Here is an 18,313-nt window from a genome sequence, read left to right as displayed (position 1 = left end):
TTAAATGCTGGAGAAATTTCGTAATCATAAATTCACATTAACGGTAGGAAACAAAATACTAAAAAATATCACACTAATATGAATGAAATGATGATTAACTTAATTAATAAAAACTTTGACAGATTATATTAAGAGAAATACACGGCTATAGCCGCGTCTACTTCTACTGCGTCTCAAAACAATGAATCATTTAAAAAACGAGTTGACTTTCGATTTCCTGTGGTTGACCAACAAAAATCCTCCTAAACCCATCAATCGCTGCCGTATGGTTTGACTTTTCTGATTCTGTCTCATCTGTCATCTTTATTAATGTGATCATAGAAAACATGCTTCCATTAGATTTCTCTCCCAAAACTAATGCGAGGCTTTGCATTGCCATCGTGGGTCAGACTTCCTACGTGGCTTCCATTATATTTCAATCGCGTCGCCGTCCAATGCAGTTGCTACGAGAGGAGTCGGTTCGATTTTAGGGGGTCAAAATAAACGAACCAAATTACTCTAATTTTAATTACATTATGGTTTTATTTTAAATTGTGAAAGTGATGAGGGTAATAATTACGATAAGACCCGCGTGACATTAGTTATCCCAGATGATGTATCATCCCTCTGTTGACCTAACGAGGCATCTGGTCAACATGGACCAGAACACTTACCAAGGTGCATTAATACCATATTCAGAGTCGATCCCTCACGCCAACAACGATGTTAGACGCTACCAGAAGTACGACCCTGCTCCCTGCGGGCCAGCACATCAGACAACGATAATTCTCACTATAAAAACCCTCGCGCTCCGGAGGAAAAAGAAAAAAAGACAACTTAGCTAAAGAAACCCCCCCTGCGACTATCCACTAACTCGATCGTCGGATGGGTCAGGTTGAGCTCCCCGACCTGACCTTTGTGTAGGAGCGAAGGCAGAGGTCGTGCATTAAACGCCCAAGCGACCCCGTCCCGATCGGATCAACGTAATCGGCCACCTCAGTAGTCACGGAAGACGTCCCAAGAAGTTCCCCTATCATTCGGATTCGAACTAAGCCGCGACGACCCCTAAGTCACAGCTCGAAGTTGTTTACACCAACAGAAAGCATAATTTTTCTTATAATTTTAAAAATTAAAAAATAAATATATTTGACAATAATTTTTGTGTGAGATGAAATCATCTCGGTATGGATGCATTGTATGGCAATATCTCATGAGATGTGTCCATTCATTCCTCCGGAATACTTCTGCATTAACGACACATGGAAAGCAAGTAATAAGGATTGAGACGACGGAACGCAAACGCCCCGAGCCGCCATAAATATCGCGCTTCCTTCCCCTCCGACGATTCCCACTGCTGCCGTGAGCTCGGAGACGGAGCTCAACTGTAGTCGCCATGGCCTTGCGCAGAGCCCTTCCCCACCGCTTCCTTAACACCGCCAAGGCCTCCTCCTACACCCAGTCCCTAGCCCCACCTCTCCGCTCCTCTTCCTCCGACGCCTCGCCGTCGCTCCTTCCCAACGCGATCTTCCTGTACCATCGCCCGGTCTTCCGTACCCCCGTCGGCGTCGAGCTGGTCGACCGCGTCCAGGGCATCGGATCGGGCCGGATTCGCCTGGAGGGGCTGTCCCCGCCGCCTCCTACACCGCCGGATGTGGTCCCGGTGGCGGAGGCGAGGAAGGTTCTGCGGGCGGCGCAGATGGAGGCCGTCCGGACGAGGCTTAGGGGGCTCGGCCGGAGCTGCGTCTCCTACGCGGAGTTCTCCCGGGTCTGCGGCGAGGTCCCGGGCTTCGAGAGCGACGTGGGGCTCGCGAGCGCCTTGGACACGTCCGGCGCCGTCCTCGTCCTCGGGGACGTCGTCTTCCTCCGCCCCGAAACGGTGGGCTTTCTCCTTCCTTACGTCAGCTTTCGTCACAATAAATAAAGAAGCAAATAATAAAAAGCAGAAAAGAGGATGCATTTCATCAAACAGAATACCAGCATTCGTTTGTATCCCTCTTGACTCGCAATGCGCTCGACGTGTTCGACACCGATCTCTTCCAGGTAGCGCAGGCGATCGAGAGCATGATTCCGGCGCCGTTGGCCCAGCGGAGCGAGGCGCGGGCGAAGGAGCTGAAAGAGATGGAAGCGAGGAAGGTGTCGATCGACGCCCAGGCGGCGGCGCTGGTGAAGCGGGAGATGCGGTGGGGTCTGGGCGTGCTGGCGCTGCAGACCGCCGGCTTCATGCGGCTCACCTTCTGGGAGCTGTCGTGGGATGTGATGGAACCCATTTGCTTCTACGTCACCTCCGTCTACTTCATGCTCGGATACGCCTTCTTCCTGAGGACGTCGAGGGACCCCTCCTTCGAGGGCTTCTTCCGCGCCCGCTTTGCCGCGAAGCAGAAGCGGCTCATGAAGACCCACAGCTTCGACATGGACAGGCTTAATGAACTCCGGCGAGGAGCGACGACGCCGGCCAAGGAGTCGTGTGACTGTCATCAGAGGATCAACTTCGTCGAGCCTGTGCATTAACTCTCGATCGATGCGTCCTGTTCTTTCTATTGCACCGTACAGCTCGAGCAGGCAGTGCATCTCTCTCTTTCTCTCTGTGAAATCAATGTAAGCCGCAGCTTTGCCGCAGCAGCAGCATCACGTACTCGAGTGTTGTTCCCTTGACGCAACAGAAGCTGCCTGCCATTGACATGTGCATGAGCTCCGGAATTGGGAGCACCGAACGTACGCATCAAACATTTCAATGGTTCTCGGATCTTATTCTCGTGGCCTTGTGTGGGATATATGTCTCGACCACCGTCCACGAAACAGAGGCCAAAGAAAGTACTACTACTTGCTGTTCGTTGGCCATCAAATTAGGCTGGCGAGCTTCTGCAAGAATAAATTCCTCGTTTCCACGAGATCGTTCGAAGTACCAAAAGACAAGCAGGACAGGGAGATTACTGTTAGATTTTAAACTCACCAGATGAGGAGACTCTCTTCTTAGAGAGAGATTCTGTGGAGAGAGAAACCAAGAGGAAGGAGAAAGAAGCTGAAAAGCAATAAAGTCGATTTCTCTCTCATCTTCTTCTCCATAGAAAGTCTCACCGATGCAAAACCAAAATGTCTGGGTGGTGTAGTTGGTCATCACGCTAGTCTCACACACTAGAGGTCCCCGGTTCGAACCCGGGCTCAGACATTGATACTTGTTTTTGCATTTACGTTATTATGCATTGGTCAAATTTATACCAATATTTTCTTCAATAAAATGATTATTGAATCAAAAGAATAATTCTGCTGTTAGTAGTCTGAATCACTTTGTAGTCATTGATGTCTAAATATTGGACAAAAAATTGATTTATACACAGCATTCATGCATATAATTTCAGGATCTAATAACTCATGAGGTTCTCAAAGTAAAGCACTGCAGCACCCATGCAACTGCACTGTGAGGCTACAAGCCACCGAAACTCCATAAACAAAACCACATCCATGTCTACTATGCAAAATGATCAATATAATATAGGTTGCCATTGCCTACCTACATTCAACGATCACAACATGCAATATGGAAACAACTAGTGAAATGGGACAGCAATTGCCGAGGTCAGCAACAGAGGACCCACATACATCAACCCACATACATCAACTCAAGGTGGAAGAGTTTAGAGGTACAAACAACAGTTTACCAGCTTAACATTATTCTGTATAACGCAATGACTACTGTATAACGTAATGCAGTACATGCAGCGCAGCTTGCTTCGATGAACAACAAATCGCTCCAGGTCTTGTCTCGAGCTATACTAATTGCAAGGGTTCTTCGTGTTTGATGTCGAAGATCTTGACCAGTGTTTCCTCCACAGCCTGCTTACACCAGATGAGAATGTTACTAAAGGCACTCGAAAGATGTGTTTACAAGGTTTTCTAACGATGGTTTACAGTTTGGGGCAATTAACCGATGATAGACTGGAATATAAGGTCTCAGAAAATATTTCAACCTGCAAAATGCTGAGAATTGCAGAAGCAGCATCTTAAGTTGGGAAGAAAGAAGGGCCCTTCAAGAAGGAAATATCATCAGAAGTGCTGGTGATTTTCTTGAAATATAACTTCCTTCCGGTACCCAAGACCATAACAAACTTGAGCAAGATTCTGAATTTTCATGGAGCTTTAACTATGGGGGATCATTTTGTTTCTTGTCCTTTTGGTTCTGCACCTTGCCTATGAGTTTTCTGCATGTAATCATTCTAGCATGAATAGCCTCTCAAGTTCTGAGTCATTTTTTACCAAACTAAGGTAGGGAATATAAGAATGTGGATATTGATCATTTCACTCTATTAGGATTATAGTTCCTAAATGACTTCTGTGCAATTGTTGCTTATTAAGAAGTCCTAAGTCTCAAAGTCTTCCATTTTGATGAGTTGGGTAAACCTCCTCACATCACCCAGCATAATGCCAATACTGACGAAAAATAAATCACCAGCATAGAGGCAAAGAAACTGGCAATTAAACTTTAGAAAATTCAACTAAATTTGTGACTTTATGCAATTGATGGATTCACCTCTAGCATGGTTAGACTCCAAGGCGAGGAAATCTCTTCATGACTAGTATACTAAAACAACTGTTTAACACCTGAGATATAATTCATCTAAATTACCTTGTCAGGAGTAGAAGCACCTGCGGTCACTCCAATCGTTATTGGACCGGAAGGTAACCAATTTTCTTTCTCAACAAGTTCTCCATGCTGCTGACACAGATAGACAAAGTCATAACGAATTATAGTAAAGAAGTCCCACAGCTAAAAGCGATACAGTAGAATAAATCTAATATAAAAATGTAACTATAAAACTTACATTTAACTTATAACTTATCCTGTTTCCTGGTCCAATTCTCTGCTCACTGTCAATCCAATAAGATGGAATTCCCTTGAGCTCAGCAATCTCTTGTAGATGTGAAGTATTACTGGAGTTCCATCCACCAACTACTAGAATTAGATCAAGTTTCTCTTCCACCAGCTTGTACATAGCATCTTGTCTTTCCTGATACCTCACGGGTTATGTTGCAAGAGGGAAATAACATCAGTAACAAATAATTTCAAGAAAATCGCATAAAGAGTTATTTATCATATCTAGCAACTTGCTTCCAAACAAATACAGAAGAGAACTAAGGTAAAATCCAACAAGACAAAAAATAATCTACACACACACACACACACACACACACACACACACACACACATATATATATATATATAAAATCAGGCACTCTGCATGATTTCTTGTTCAAATCATACAAGTAAGCAGTCAAAACTAAGTGGATTTTTGTTAAATAACTGGTGTAGGAGTTCTCCAGAAAATAGCCCAGCATATTTATTCGTGGTATTATATCTATATAGCATCCAAATTTTTATCCTGGCTATAACATGCATATCTCATCCTTATCTCACCAATCAATTGTCTTTACTTGCAAAAAATTAGGCCAAGAACCCCAGTTTCCTTCACAAAACATAGTAAAAATTTGTCCATAAATCAATGAAAATGTTAGGTAATATTATAAAGCAGAGAACAAAATTCCTTATCACTGGAATAGTAGAGAACAAGTGAAAAGGAATGACTTTAACTATATGACAAGGGAAAATTGGCTTAGCAGATTCAGTAAAGTTCCCCCTTAAAAAAAAGGGAATTCAGTAAAGTTACCTGAGTGGCATCACAAATGGTGTTGAAGCTAACAAAGTGCTCATTGATGTTCTCCACTCCATATTTTCTCATCATGGTCTTCTCAACCAGTTTACCTGAAAACTCAAAGTGTTACATTTGAGTGGAAACATGAAAAGGTAAATAAAATAATAAGCATCAGATGCATATAGCTCACCAATTTCCTCTGTTTCACCTTTGAGCATGGTAGTTTGATTTGCAATACCTACTCTGACTAAGTCAACATCAGGATCAAATCCCGCAGAAACCGCATACTTGAATTTCTAAAATTTCAAATGTACATTTGTAAATTTGACCTTTCTTTTGCACCAATAAACTAAAAGAAAGAGCAAAATATACCTGAAGAAATGCTTCCTTTGTTGAGCTAGATCCATCCAACTCCCCACCAAAAATGTAATCACATACGTACAGTGCCTGTTTTGGCAGTTTGTTACATCCAATGTCTCATTTTTAAATACAATTAATATCAAGAAATTCAGTTAATGGAGCTAGTACCTCGGTCATGTTCTTCACAACAATATATTTTCCTGCAAATGAAGCGGTTGCAATGGTCTCTTCATGTGAATATTTGCCATGTATAATTGAAGTATAATCACCCTTCTTGTGCTTCTCAACAGTGTTCCAGACCTTTATGCAAAGTAAGACATAGTAATAATGCACAACAAATTGAGAAGTGGGAATGAATCTTCGATCCACTTTTTCTCTGCCAGAAGGAAATTACCTTCGACACCCATGGACAAGTAGCATCAACTAACTGGACCTTCTTTTGACTCAAGGTAAACATCTCATCAACAGCAGCTCCAAATGCTGGCAAAATCACGATGTCACCCTTATCAACAACATCAAATTGTTTCTTGCCATCATCAACGGGAATGTCTCTGACTTCCATCTTTTTCAACCTCTGCAGAGATAGAACAGAGAATATTTTATATCAAGATACGGAAATTTCCTCTAAGCACCACTAATACAGAAATTTCAACCTCGGAGCTTTCTATTTATGTCGAAAGAATCATAATGTATTCAGGATTGAGCTGAAGGCACATTAGGTTATTTAATATTCGAGCTTAGCATGACTATTCTCATATTTAATCTTTCTTTAATGTTTCCACCAGTTTGCTTTTTCCATATACTCGAGCAAAGGAATATTGGGGGTAAATTGGACTTCCTATTCCTTCCAAATCGAAGGTCCCGTTAAAAAGACTAAAAGATTGATATAAAGCATAAGGAATTCTTCAAGATATAGGATATCAACAGAAAATGAATAGAGAATTCCAATACTCAAGCTCGAATCTTGGAACAAGATTCTCACTTTTATCATACCAAACCTTGTTGACCATCGGATTGTGGATGATTTCATTGGTGATCCAAATCCTCTCTTCAGGGAACTGCTTCCTCGCCTCGTAACCAATCTGAACCGCTCGCTCCACTCCCCAGCAGAATCCAAACGCCTCCGCCAGCTTCACCGTCACGTCGCCCCATGTGTACTCGTTGTTGTTCTCCTTCAGCGTCTTAATCACATCACCTGCAATACCGAAACCCTAATGCCGATCAGAAAGTTTTAACAAAAGACAGCCCCAATTTCTTCACCCATTCACGACGCCAATTCGCGTTCCAGCAAATTCTCATCTTACTAGTGTATTGCTGGTTCATGAGTTCGAGGGTCTCCTTCTTGTGGCCGAACCCGCGTCGGTTGTAGTTCTCGCTGCGGGTGAGGTTGTGACGGAAGGCCTTCTTGTCGAAGTCCAAGTTCGCCTCGAGGGCGTCGCCTTCGGCTCCGCCGCATCGGATGGCGAGCGACGGCCTTGCGCCGACCGTCGATCGGACTCCGGAGGAAACAACGAGGCCGGGGAAGAACCGGCTGAGATGCATCGGCATGGCCATCACAGTAGGTGAGCAAGCTGACGAGGGCGGGCGACAAGAGGTACGCGCGGAGTGGAATGTGACGCCCGTCCGCGATTTATCGGCTCGCCTGCCACATCCCAATTCCTAAAGCATTCCCCAATCGTTTTAATAGATCCTTTTTAAACGGGCTATCGGGCGAGCGTGTTAACGGGCTAACTGAATGCTAGTGAACGGATCCGATCGCATTGAAGAATCATCTGGATTACGTGTCCTGATCCCAATAGCTCGAACGCTTCAATGTCCCATCGAAGGATTCGGGTTGGTCGCGTCGACGTCACCGCCAAAGAGCGAAAGGGGCCCCCTTTAGCGCAACCCGAATCCGACCCAAATGCCGCGCAATTGATGCATCAGGTGCAAATGTGGGGTCCTCATACTAACAATTATTTTCGAGTCGAATAAATAGGACATAATTTATTGTGATTTAGTAATAATGATAGCATATTCGAATAATACGGTGGTCTGATTTACTTATAAGATTAAAAATTTAAAATTGTATTCGATATATTTTAAATTATTTGAACGTGTCCAATAGTGATATGTCTTGAGTTCGATGTGTTTTGAACGTGTCCAACGTTGTTGATGTGCCTCGAGTTTGAATCTTCTTTTCCATGTCATGTCTTGAGTTAAATGTATTTTGTACGTGTCCAGAGTTGATGGACATATCATTACTGTCCCACGTTGGCATGTCGTGAGTTCCGTGTAGTTTGAAGGTGTCCGACGTTGATAGATATATCATGACCGTCCATCTAACAAGTAGAATGTGGGACCCATCATCGCTGCGGGTGAAGGCCTGCGGCCGCCTTCTCGGCTCCCACCGCCGTAACGCCTCTCTTCCGATCGGAAAGATAACAATAACGGATCGAACAACAACAAGAAGAGGGGAAGCGAGGAAGAAGAATGGATGTCCCGTCGGCACGGTGTCCATCTCGCGCAGCTCGACCCCCCTCGAGTTCTTGGGGGAGGGATCTCCCGCCGATCCGTCCCCTTCCCGAGGAAACCCTGGAGGAGCCCTCGCGATGGAACCCCTTGGTCCCTCCGTTTCGACCCTCGGGCTTCTAGTATCTGGCATTCTCTTCTCGCTAAGTTTCCCTTCTTGATTCTATTTGGATGGGTTTCTGATTCTTGGTACTCAAGAGCTGCTGCTTTTTTCATGCCGACTCCTTCGTGAATGGGTCTTGATTGAGTCTTGGATCTCTTCTGGAAGCTTGAGAAGGTACACGAGCGGGAATTGGCGTGGAACATTTTGTTAGCTAGCTACAATGTTCTGTGTTTTCGCGTCTCGACTTCTTGAAACCCTTGGTTGGGTCTTGTTACCTAAGCATCTAAAGGTTAAGTAGTTGCTAGCTAGTGGAACCATCAACATGTTAAGGGGTTTTTCCAATTTGATTGAGATTTCAATTTTGTTGATGAGTTCTTGAGAGGTGATCTTCAACAAGAAGACTAGAATTGCAAACTACCAAGTAAAAAGGCAAAAAAGTGTTGATTGAGTAGCTATTTCTGTAAGCACTTTGTTTTGATCAATGTTATGTCGTAGGATCCACTCAAGCTGCAACTTCATCTATTGCCAAGACAGAGGAAGCTAGTGAACAGGAACGAGTCTTCAAGGATAAAGATCTCATGTTTGCCGATGACTCAACTGGTAGAGTTGGTTCACTTCTTGTGAGGTAACGTCCTACTGCCTCTTTCAGCATTGATACAACATAGACATAATATCTCTCATATACAATTTGGAAAGAAAATAAATATTTCAAAATTTTGTCAAAAAGCTTCTGAAACTTGGATTTCGGGTGCGAGCGGGAGTTAGGAGTGCTCAAACAGCAGAATCACTGAGGCAGGTAGGAGATGGGTGCCTCTAACTGTGCTAAATGATTTTTACTCTTTATGGAAAGACAAGCTTGAGAACCCTAACTTCTCTACTGCATCTGCATTCTGAAGAGTGTATGCCAAATGAAGCTTAATATTGGAACCGGAACCTAAGGAACTGAACGTAAGATACAGATACTCTAGATTTTTAAGTAAGCTTGAGATTCTTTCATCTTTTTATTTTCAGCTGCTATATAATGCCGGTAATAGATGTCCTTTTACTTGTGGACCAGCTACAGAGAAGCTTGAAATTGTTGAATGTGATCTTGAAAAACAAGGTGACATAGGACCAGTAATAGGTAATGCCTTCGTGGTTTTATGCTGCATAGAAGCCAGCGAAAAGGAGATTTTTGATATAACAGGACCATATCGAATCGACTTTAAATCTACTGAGAACCTCATGAAAGCAGGTAAACCAGTAGACTCTTTCAGTTTGACTATACTTATTATGTTGCAGCTATGTCAGATAGTTTGTCATGAATTATTGACCAGGCATGTTTAGCTTCTTAGTATCTACATCATATCCCATCTCGTTGTCCCATATTGTTCTTCCAATATTCACAGACTGACATGCATGTTTTGCAAAATCTGTTGCAATTTTGAGCACCTAGGTTGAACTGCATCTTGCTACCATGAATTAAATCTCGAGTTTTCTCTATCTAATGAAATTGCTACATATCTGTGGCTCTTAGTGCAATCATATATTGTGCAGCAGCTGTTGCAAAAGTTGACCACTTCATTCTGCTTACATCTTTGGGGACAAAAAAGATTGGGTTTCCAGTTGCAATTCTAAAGTGTCTTCATTTTTCTCTTCTCATGTTGATGGTCAGTGTAACAAATAATTATTTTGATCAATCCTCTAGTCATTAGTGGCAACAATCCCATGCACTACCTGAAAAGCATTTATTAAACAATTTCATTGCTAAAAAATGCTCCGGTTAAATTTAATAATAGAAGACTTATCTAGCCCTGTAGATCAGCTCAATTCTCCTCTTATATCTAGTATCATTCACGAATATTTATTTCCTACTCGAACCCTTCACCATATGTAATAGTAGGTCGGGTTCCTAACTGTACCTAATATTAGATCTAGCCAGATATTATCAGGACCTAATCCGACAAAAAATTGATTATTATCTTGATATGCCTGAAGTACTGGCTAAAAATTGCTTAAACTCATCTGATCCTACAAATCAACTCAATTCACCTGGCACATCGGATGCAAAACTATGTTGGGATGACATAGAAGCTAAAGCAGGGTGCATTAGGTCTTTCTGTCTTATTGTCCATGCCTTAAGAGGATAGTAGTAGAGATATCCATGACATTGTATTTTAAGCCCTGCAAGAATTCTGGATAAGTGGTCAGCACAGTGATATGTTGTGGACTTGTGTGAGTCAGATCTGTGGAAACCTTGAAATAAAAATTGTCGGAGAGGCAAGAAATAAGATTAAGTTGTGATCAATATATTTTCCTAAACAGTAATGTGAAATCCAGAATAACCATTTTGGATTTTCTAATTTCTGGTTCTGCTTATTTATTAGTGTCTTAGTATTATATTTTCAGCAATGGCTTGTTGCTCAACCAATGGAAATTCCATAGTTACATGTTGCATTGTTCTCACAGGAATATATATATATCTATAGCTGTGATTTCTGTGCATAAAAACTATGGCCATAATCCTGCATGCTGTCCGATATGAAGATCTCTTCATATTGGTTTCCACTATCATGTTTAGAAAATCTGCTATTGTTCTTATTCATGAATAACATTTAGTAGTGTAACTTAACACACACGCTGTTTAGATAAAAACAATGTCATTGTTCTGTTGCTTACATAATATCTTATCTGAGATTGTAAAAAACCCTTTTTGGCATTCTTATTTAAAATATCATATTTCACTCTCTCCAAGCGCACCTGTCACTGTGTCTTTGGATTTCTCCTGTCACATCCACACTCCGATCAATCAGGGACTAATAGAATGTTAAGCAACCACAATAGCAGACCCTCCAACAGTGTGATTTTGTTTTTAACCATGTTCTTGTATGTGCAGGTATGAAGATTTAAAGCCTCTGACTTCACCAACGCCATCCTTGTCAAAGTGTTATTGCAAAGACTAAAAACATAGTATATTTCTGAATTAGGCAAAAGATCATAATCCATTTGTACAATTCTATCTGCAATTCTAGCTGGGTATCCACATGATCCCGATAGTCGAATTCACCACCAGGTCTGGCCAGTTTTCGGAAGACCAAAGTTTCTGGAGATGGGTGAGAATTAATTTCGTTGCAGAAGGTTAGCATTGTGTATGTTGTTATTTATTTCTTTACGTTTGTGCATGTATATCATCCATTGTGAGTACAATTTCGGCCAAACATAAACACATTCTGTCTCTTATCGCATCACTGTTTTCGTTTCTTGCAGTTGTTTGATTGGGGGAAAAGGAAGGACAGAATAGAATGTGGAGATCGTCTTCCGTGGCATAGTTCATTTTTTAAGCAGCAAATTCCTCTAATATTGTGTGGTATTTGCGTCAAACTAAAATGATTCTTATTTGTTTTCTCAGGTTAATACTGTGAGAAGGCAGGACTTTTATCACCTCACATATTCTCCGAGGATATTGCATCTTACAAATAGATGACGATCAAAGTATTATTAAGAACAAGATGGAGTATGTATGAATTTACTCCATTATTTATGATAATTCCTACGTGAAGCATAAGAAAGATCATTCAATTTCATTACATGGATCCAAAGAATCCATGTCCGTAGCCGAAGAATCCGGAGGGAAGAGAAGGGTGCACATCGACTTCGTGCTTGACGGCGAAGGCCCCCGGCACGCCGACGTCGTTCCCGATGACGGGGAGCTGCTGCTTGCGGGCCAGGGTCTCTTGCAGCACCTGGTCGGCCCTCCTTGCCACGATGCTCCTGAGCTCCGCCAGCCTCCTCTCGAACTCCTGCAGCTCCTCCATGCCGAGGCTCTCCACGTCGGCGTCCCACAAGAAGGGCCTTCCCGCCCGCTCTTTCTTCACCGCCTTCTCCAGCGCGTCCCGCTTCTTCTTCTCCGCCTCGACCAGGTCGTGCAGCTCCATGCACTGGCGGTTGAGCTCGCGGACGTTCGCCTCGCGGCGGGACTCGACCGCGGTCGAGACGGCGGTGGCCGTCGTGCGCGGGCGCGGGGTGCCGATGAGGAAGCGGTCCACCACGGCGTCGACGGAAGGGTGGCCGAAGGAGAAGACCTTGCCGGCGGGGGAGAACACGACGACGCCGAGCTCCGCCCCGCAGAGGATGGAGAGCTCGCTCGCCTTCTTGAACAGCCCGCTGCGTCGCTTAGAGAAGCACACCTGACGAGCCTCCTCGTTCTGTATCCTCTTGATTTCTATCTTCTGGCGGCCCATGCTTGGCTTCCTCCTCACCATTAGAGACATCCACGGAAGCAGCAGCGAGCTGTGAAGCAGTGAGGCCAACACCACAAGCTTCGTCCGCGGTCAGTCACAGAGGGATTGCGACTGCACATATATATATATATGTGGCTCACAGAGAGGGCTTAGACGTCAAAGCTGGAGGATTCGAGGAAGGTAATCAACAGAGCTAGCTGGGCATATTTAAGCAGGAAGATAAAAGCTAGGATAATATTCTGCGGCCATAAATCCAACGTAAATTAGATTAAACACTTTCTATTCTAGCTGTGGTGCCTCGCTGGGTTGCCCCGGTTGACCTCCAGCAACTTAAAATCTTCCTCATTAACTCCACCCTATTTGTCCTTTCTTTTTCCTCTGCTTTATGATTCTTCTTCTTTGATCTCCTTGGCGTTGACACCTTCCACTGTGTTCCACGAACACTGTATCATAAACCGACCCAATCCTTCCCTAAATTTATAGGAAGCCTCTCGTATTCATCAACAAATCTAAAATTTGCATACACATCTTACAGTTTCCCTATATTATTCGAATAAATATATAGACATCTATCTATATACACATTTCGTTATTTGTTTTCTATTTCTAACGCTCAGTCGTTATTGCTTCTACACTTCCCTGCAAGTCTCCCCCTTATCCCTTCCTCCCATTCTTGATTTCCCCCTTCCTTCCTTGGATTCTTCTTCTACCCTTGGTTGATTTCCTCGGTCGCCTCTGCAATTAATGCACATCGTTAAATGAACTCCATATGGCTTTAATGTGTAATTATGTCTGTGATCGAGTGTGATTAAGTGTTTCTTTGTGATTATGCTACGATGCTTTGCATGTTAATTTGTAGAATGCAATACGAAGCTGATTAATTGTTTGTGTTGCATACAGATCAACTGCACTCTGGTGCTTCCCTGCTTTTGCTCCGTTCCATCAAAAGGAGTGTTCGGTAAAGCAAAAGCGCAGATCTACAGAATAGCACATTTGTTGAACGAACACGGTTTGTCTCCGCCGTGCCACTGAGAGCACAGAACCATCGATGTTGATTGCTGTGTGCACGAGGGAAGAGAAACCCAAGGCTTTTGGTGTTCGATCGAAGGCTACGGGCTCAGTTCACGCCCGACACGCCTCGACTCCACCACATTGCGCTCGTGCGAGTCGCACACCTGCGTGCTAAACCGGCACCCGAACCTCCTCTCCTTCCTCCGCCGCGGCTCGCCTTCCTCCTCCCCTGCCTCCCCGCCACCCTCGCCGCCTTCGTCCAGCTTCGCCAAGGTCTTCTTCATGCTGGAACACTCCCGCTCCAGCTCCTGCACCCTACTCCGCATGCTGTCCATGTCCAGCCGCAGCACCTGGTTCTCCCGCATGGTCGCCCGCCACGCGCCGCCCCCGTCGCCACCCGCGGCGGGGGCTGCCGCCTCCCCGTCCGCCGCCAGCAGGGTCCCTGTTATAACCCGCCGCAGCTGCAGCTGCTCGAAGAAGAGCACCTGCACCACCGCCCGCAGCGGCAGCCGTTCGTTCTGCGCCGCGTGCGTGCACGCCTCCAGCGTCAGCTTCCGGCAGTCCATCACCCCGCACACCGTCTCCTTCTCCTCCTCCGTCATTCGCGGGTGCGCCTGCTCGCTCCACGAGATCTCATCAGCTCAAGGTTATGAACTCCAGTTCGATCTATTAGCAACGACGACGGGGGCGCCTCTACTGTACCTTGAGATAGATGTCGACGGCTCGATAGAGGCCGTCGTGGTAGACGCGGGCGTCGTCCGGGAGTGCCACCGCCAAGCCATAGAACTTGTCTACCTTAAGATTCGCGTCGGACGAGATCTCCGCCAGGTACCCGTCCACCAGCTTCCCCACCAGCTTCAGCGAACCTGCGCGTGACGGCGTCCTCGCGGCCCCTCCCACCACCTCCCCCTCCGCTGCCAGTGCCGCTCGCTCCGCTTCCAGGCTGTCGAGGTAGTGGGCGACGATCCGCTCGACGCAGTCAACGTCGTAGAGCGTCTCGGAGAGGTACGAGTAGCTCGGGATCAGGAGATCGTCCAGCGTCGCCCGCTCCACCTGGAACGCGATCTTGCGCTCCAGGGCGGCCCGCGCGGCCTCCGAGGCGTGGAGGATGTGGGCAGTCCGCAAGAGGCCGAAAAGAAACTTGGTGGTGGCGGTAGCTGAGGCCGCGGAAGCCACGGAGCTCTTCTCCAGAGGGAGATTCGTGATCACCGTCTCCAGGAGCTCCCGCTGCTCCGGCTCTGACGCTATGGGCGCCGAGGAATGCTTCCGCCGGGACCGGGAGAGGCCCGGGATGGACTGCCGGGCGTAGGACATGAGGGATCCCTCGATGGTGTCGGAGCTCAGTTCCCGGGCTTTGAGGGCGGCGATCACGCGCTTGTACATCGGGAGGCTCAGGATCGCGAGGTCCTCGAGCCAAGAACCGGCGGCAGTGGCAGCGGCAGCGGCAGCAAACGAGGAGGAGCGGACGCCGGTCCTCCGGCGGAGCAGTCCTGTCTCGATCCCGTTCCAGAGGATCTGCTCGCTGCTGCCGCCGCCGCGGCCTTCGTTGACCGGCCAGCCGAAGAGGGAGTCCGGGTCGGAGGCGGACGCGCCGGCAGCGATCGCGTCGACGCACCGCTGGGCGATACCGAGGTCGTCAGCGAGCGGCAGCAGGTCCTCGCAGGACTTGAGGGTCTTGATGGACTGCTTGATGCTGGGGAGGACGGATCGGGCGAGGAACCGCTCGGCGCGGGCGACGAGGTTGTCCTCGCCGAATTCCTCGGTCATTTCGAGGTATTCCGCCACGCAGCGAAGGGGAGCCACGTTCCAAGCGTTGAGATCGATCTTGACGCCGTAGCAGTACTTGGCGGCCGTCTCGAACGCCTCGCAATTGCCTGGGAAGTCCGCAAGCGAGATGTGTGGGTAAGCCTCCACTTCTTTGATCTCTCCTACTCCCTCGTCCTCCCGTGGCTCCTTGTCCTCGTTTACCTCACCCTGCTCTCCTCTTCTTCCTGGGGCGTCGGTAGGGTGGTCTTCCAACTCCGTTATCAGCCGCTGAAGCCTCCCACTCTTGGCCATCAAAGGAAACTGTTCGACATGACCAAAAAGATCAGCTTTTTTTGTGATTAATGGGTAGAAAACACAACGAATCTCGATGAGCAAGCGAGTTCCCAATCACCTTATGGAGATGGAAGCTCATCCCGTCCACTTCGACTACGGTATCACTCGGCAACCCAGTGGTACAAAACCTACAGGGTGAGAGGGAGAAACAGATCGAACATCTCATCCAAGTTACAGAAGATGGTTAGCAGAAACAAGAATCGAACAGAGAATTCACCAAGCTTGGCCCTTCGGCGCGAGCTTCTCCGCCGCCATCGCTGCTTCCTTGTGCAGAACTAGATCCTTGCTCCCGAAGCTCACCGAAGTACCTCGGACATCCCACTGCCGTCTTCAATCATTTGGCTCCGAAAGAACGGCAAGCGGCCACGACAGCCACCAGGCGGTAGACGCTGACTCCAGCGCTCATCAGAACCGAAGGCCTGCTTCTCCAAGCAGCATCACTTTCCTTGCTTTGTTCTGTACCGCCATTGTACGCGGGACAGGCTGGTTCGACAGGGGAGAAAGAGATGGCTTTTAAAGCGGGAGGGAACAAAAAGATAAAGCCGAGCGAGCGAGGGAGCGAGCAAGCAATTAAAAGGCCTGCCTTCTCACAGCTCATTTAATGACTCCAAACCTTCATCACCACGACAAGCAGTGATAATAATAGCAGGTTGCAGTAATGAAGCAGTGGCAACAACGACTTCATCTCTCTCTCTCTCTCTCACATTTCACTGTTGTAATCTTTCTTTTTCTCACCCTGGGTCATGAGTCTTTTGATGCACTGTGCAGATCACTCAGAGCTCCTCAATTGCCCCCACCCACCACTCCAAAGTTCATGCTGCGCAATAAAGGGGAGGAGCCGGAGCTTTCAAACGATGAGGTACGCTTGTGTGTACCACCCATGATTTCAGAAATGTGTTCGACGTAATGCTTCTGATAACAGTGAATCGAAACTGGTCAGAAAAAGCCATAAAGCGGCGAGTCCGGGAGACAAGACCGATCGGGCTCACACGAGAATTCCAGAGGCTGTGGTCGGCGGTGGGGACGGCGCCGGCGCGTTGGGTCTCCATCGCAGATGGGATGACCTCATGAAGGTAACTACTCCCCCACTTGTTGTTAATCGCTGCTTTCGCTCGTCGGTGCGCCATGAGTAGGTTTGTGCGTGAGGGCGGAGTGACCTCATAATCATCACAGAGAGGGCAGGGCAAAGCGGCATGATCCTTCGGGCCCATGTCTCTTGACTGGTTCAGAGATCATTCCAGCTTCCTGTTTCGCTTGGCCCAGAGGACCACACCGGTGGGCGAGCATGCAAGCCATGCTCCCCCTTTGCCTCCGGCCTCCAACTCTCTCGTCATCCATGCTTAAACCGCACTTGATCCTTCCATACATCCCTCGATTAAACCCCAAGCAACCAGCTTTAGGAATCCACCCTTTTCTCGCGTTAGATAGAGATGCTCTCGAAGGCCTCGCCGGCTGTGCCGGAACTCAAGTCACGACTTAAGCCGGGACCGTACGGACACGATTCAAAGGAAACGCGCTTCTAGATTCGTGCAATAAGCTACGACAGAGGAGGTGTCTACTCACCGACCGATCGATGCCGTAATTGAAAGAAAATTATTGGTTTCGCGATCCGACAGTCGATGATGGAGTCATTCAAGCATTTATTGGGCTTATTTTTGTAGGGTTGTGAGGAAGAATTATTGTTTTGGGGTTGGCTCAAGTAGCGATCAAGACATGGATTTACGCAATGGCACATTGTTAAGGCTCGTAGGTATGTCACGTGGCAGTGCATGCGCAAACAAATCTAGTGCGAGCAATGGGACAAAGTGGGTCTTAAGAATGCCGTGTTAGGACCAAAGAAGCTGTGGATGGGTGGCCGGGGAATCTAGTAGTAGATCTGAGATGGTTAGGGTTTCTAGTTAGGAATTAGGGTAAGTGGAAAGCAATGGGTCCTCTAATACATTGGGTGGGTGTTTCTTCTATACGCATAGTTGCCAATTGTATAGTCGGAGATGAGCGGCCTACTTAGAGGAGGTTCAGAGCTAATCTTAATATAATGTTCGAACTTATCGTATGTTCGACCTTGCAAAAATTATACCATGGATATGTTAGAATAAGATAGCCTTAAAAAAAAAGTATTATGTATTTAGATTGTTCGAGAGAGAGTCTTAAAAATGCACCTAAGACCAAGTGGGGATTTATTACACGAGAGCATTTTCATGAAATTATCGATTATTGCTCGATCATAGAATGATTTGTCGAATCGTTAAGTGTCGTAACGATCGTGTTAATAGGGACGAAGAGACATAGGGACGAAGGGATATATACTAATGTCTGTCTTAGAATGAATGAACATCTACTAACGAAGTATTTATGGGATCAAATATATCTTTGTCGTATAATTT

General features: G+C 46.3%; 4 protein-coding genes and 1 non-coding gene across 7 annotated transcripts; 2 read left to right on the top strand and 3 right to left on the bottom strand.

Moving 5' to 3' along the window:
* The first annotated feature begins 1,263 nt into the window (after nt 1–1,263).
* Nucleotides 1,264–2,727, top strand: LOC135632324 (calcium uniporter protein 2, mitochondrial-like). The gene is made up of 2 exons (XM_065140799.1): nt 1,264–1,855; nt 2,020–2,727. Exons 1-2 carry the CDS (start codon nt 1,373–1,375, stop codon nt 2,485–2,487), a joined length of 951 nt encoding a protein of 316 aa, XP_064996871.1. The 5' UTR covers nt 1,264–1,372; the 3' UTR covers nt 2,488–2,727.
* A 344-nt stretch (nt 2,728–3,071) lies between these two features.
* TRNAV-CAC (transfer RNA valine (anticodon CAC)) lies at nt 3,072–3,145 on the top strand. Its single transcript has one exon. It is a non-coding gene; the product is annotated as a tRNA-Val (tRNA).
* A 276-nt stretch (nt 3,146–3,421) lies between these two features.
* LOC103978799 (4-hydroxy-3-methylbut-2-enyl diphosphate reductase, chloroplastic) lies at nt 3,422–7,632 on the bottom strand. Of its 3 annotated transcripts, XM_065140798.1 has the most exons (11): nt 7,289–7,632; nt 6,983–7,179; nt 6,379–6,558; nt 6,153–6,284; nt 5,997–6,071; nt 5,815–5,920; nt 5,640–5,734; nt 4,797–4,982; nt 4,601–4,687; nt 3,945–4,001; nt 3,422–3,810 (listed from the first exon to the last, which is right to left on the bottom strand). In XM_065140798.1, exons 1-10 carry the CDS (start codon nt 7,536–7,538, stop codon nt 3,978–3,980), a joined length of 1,332 nt encoding a protein of 443 aa, XP_064996870.1. In that variant the 5' UTR covers nt 7,539–7,632; the 3' UTR covers nt 3,422–3,810; nt 3,945–3,977. The 3 variants fall into 3 exon arrangements, with proteins under 3 accessions (XP_064996870.1, XP_064996868.1, XP_064996869.1); XM_065140796.1 differs by lacking the exon at nt 3,945–4,001; XM_065140797.1 differs by lacking the exons at nt 3,422–3,810; nt 3,945–4,001 and adding an exon at nt 4,022–4,175.
* Nucleotides 7,633–12,047: 4,415 nt separating this feature from the next.
* Nucleotides 12,048–12,943, bottom strand: LOC103978801 (agamous-like MADS-box protein AGL62). Its single transcript, XM_009394732.3, has one exon. The coding sequence runs from the start codon at nt 12,846–12,848 to the stop codon at nt 12,162–12,164; it is 687 nt and encodes a 228-aa protein (XP_009393007.2). The 5' UTR covers nt 12,849–12,943; the 3' UTR covers nt 12,048–12,161.
* Nucleotides 12,944–13,692: 749 nt separating this feature from the next.
* Nucleotides 13,693–16,615, bottom strand: LOC135632278 (BTB/POZ domain-containing protein At5g66560-like). Its single transcript, XM_065140708.1, has 4 exons — nt 16,147–16,615; nt 15,988–16,057; nt 14,532–15,896; nt 13,693–14,443 (listed from the first exon to the last, which is right to left on the bottom strand). The coding sequence occupies exons 1-4, from the start codon at nt 16,182–16,184 to the stop codon at nt 13,928–13,930; spliced, it is 1,989 nt and encodes a 662-aa protein (XP_064996780.1). The 5' UTR covers nt 16,185–16,615; the 3' UTR covers nt 13,693–13,927.
* Nucleotides 16,616–18,313: the final 1,698 nt, after the last annotated feature.

This window comes from Musa acuminata, chromosome BXJ3-3, assembly GCF_036884655.1.
Source record: "Musa acuminata AAA Group cultivar baxijiao chromosome BXJ3-3, Cavendish_Baxijiao_AAA, whole genome shotgun sequence".
Taxonomy (NCBI): Eukaryota; Viridiplantae; Streptophyta; class Magnoliopsida; order Zingiberales; family Musaceae; genus Musa; species Musa acuminata.
Note: the sequence above shows the minus strand (reverse complement) of the source record. Positions and strands in the feature narration are given on the sequence as shown.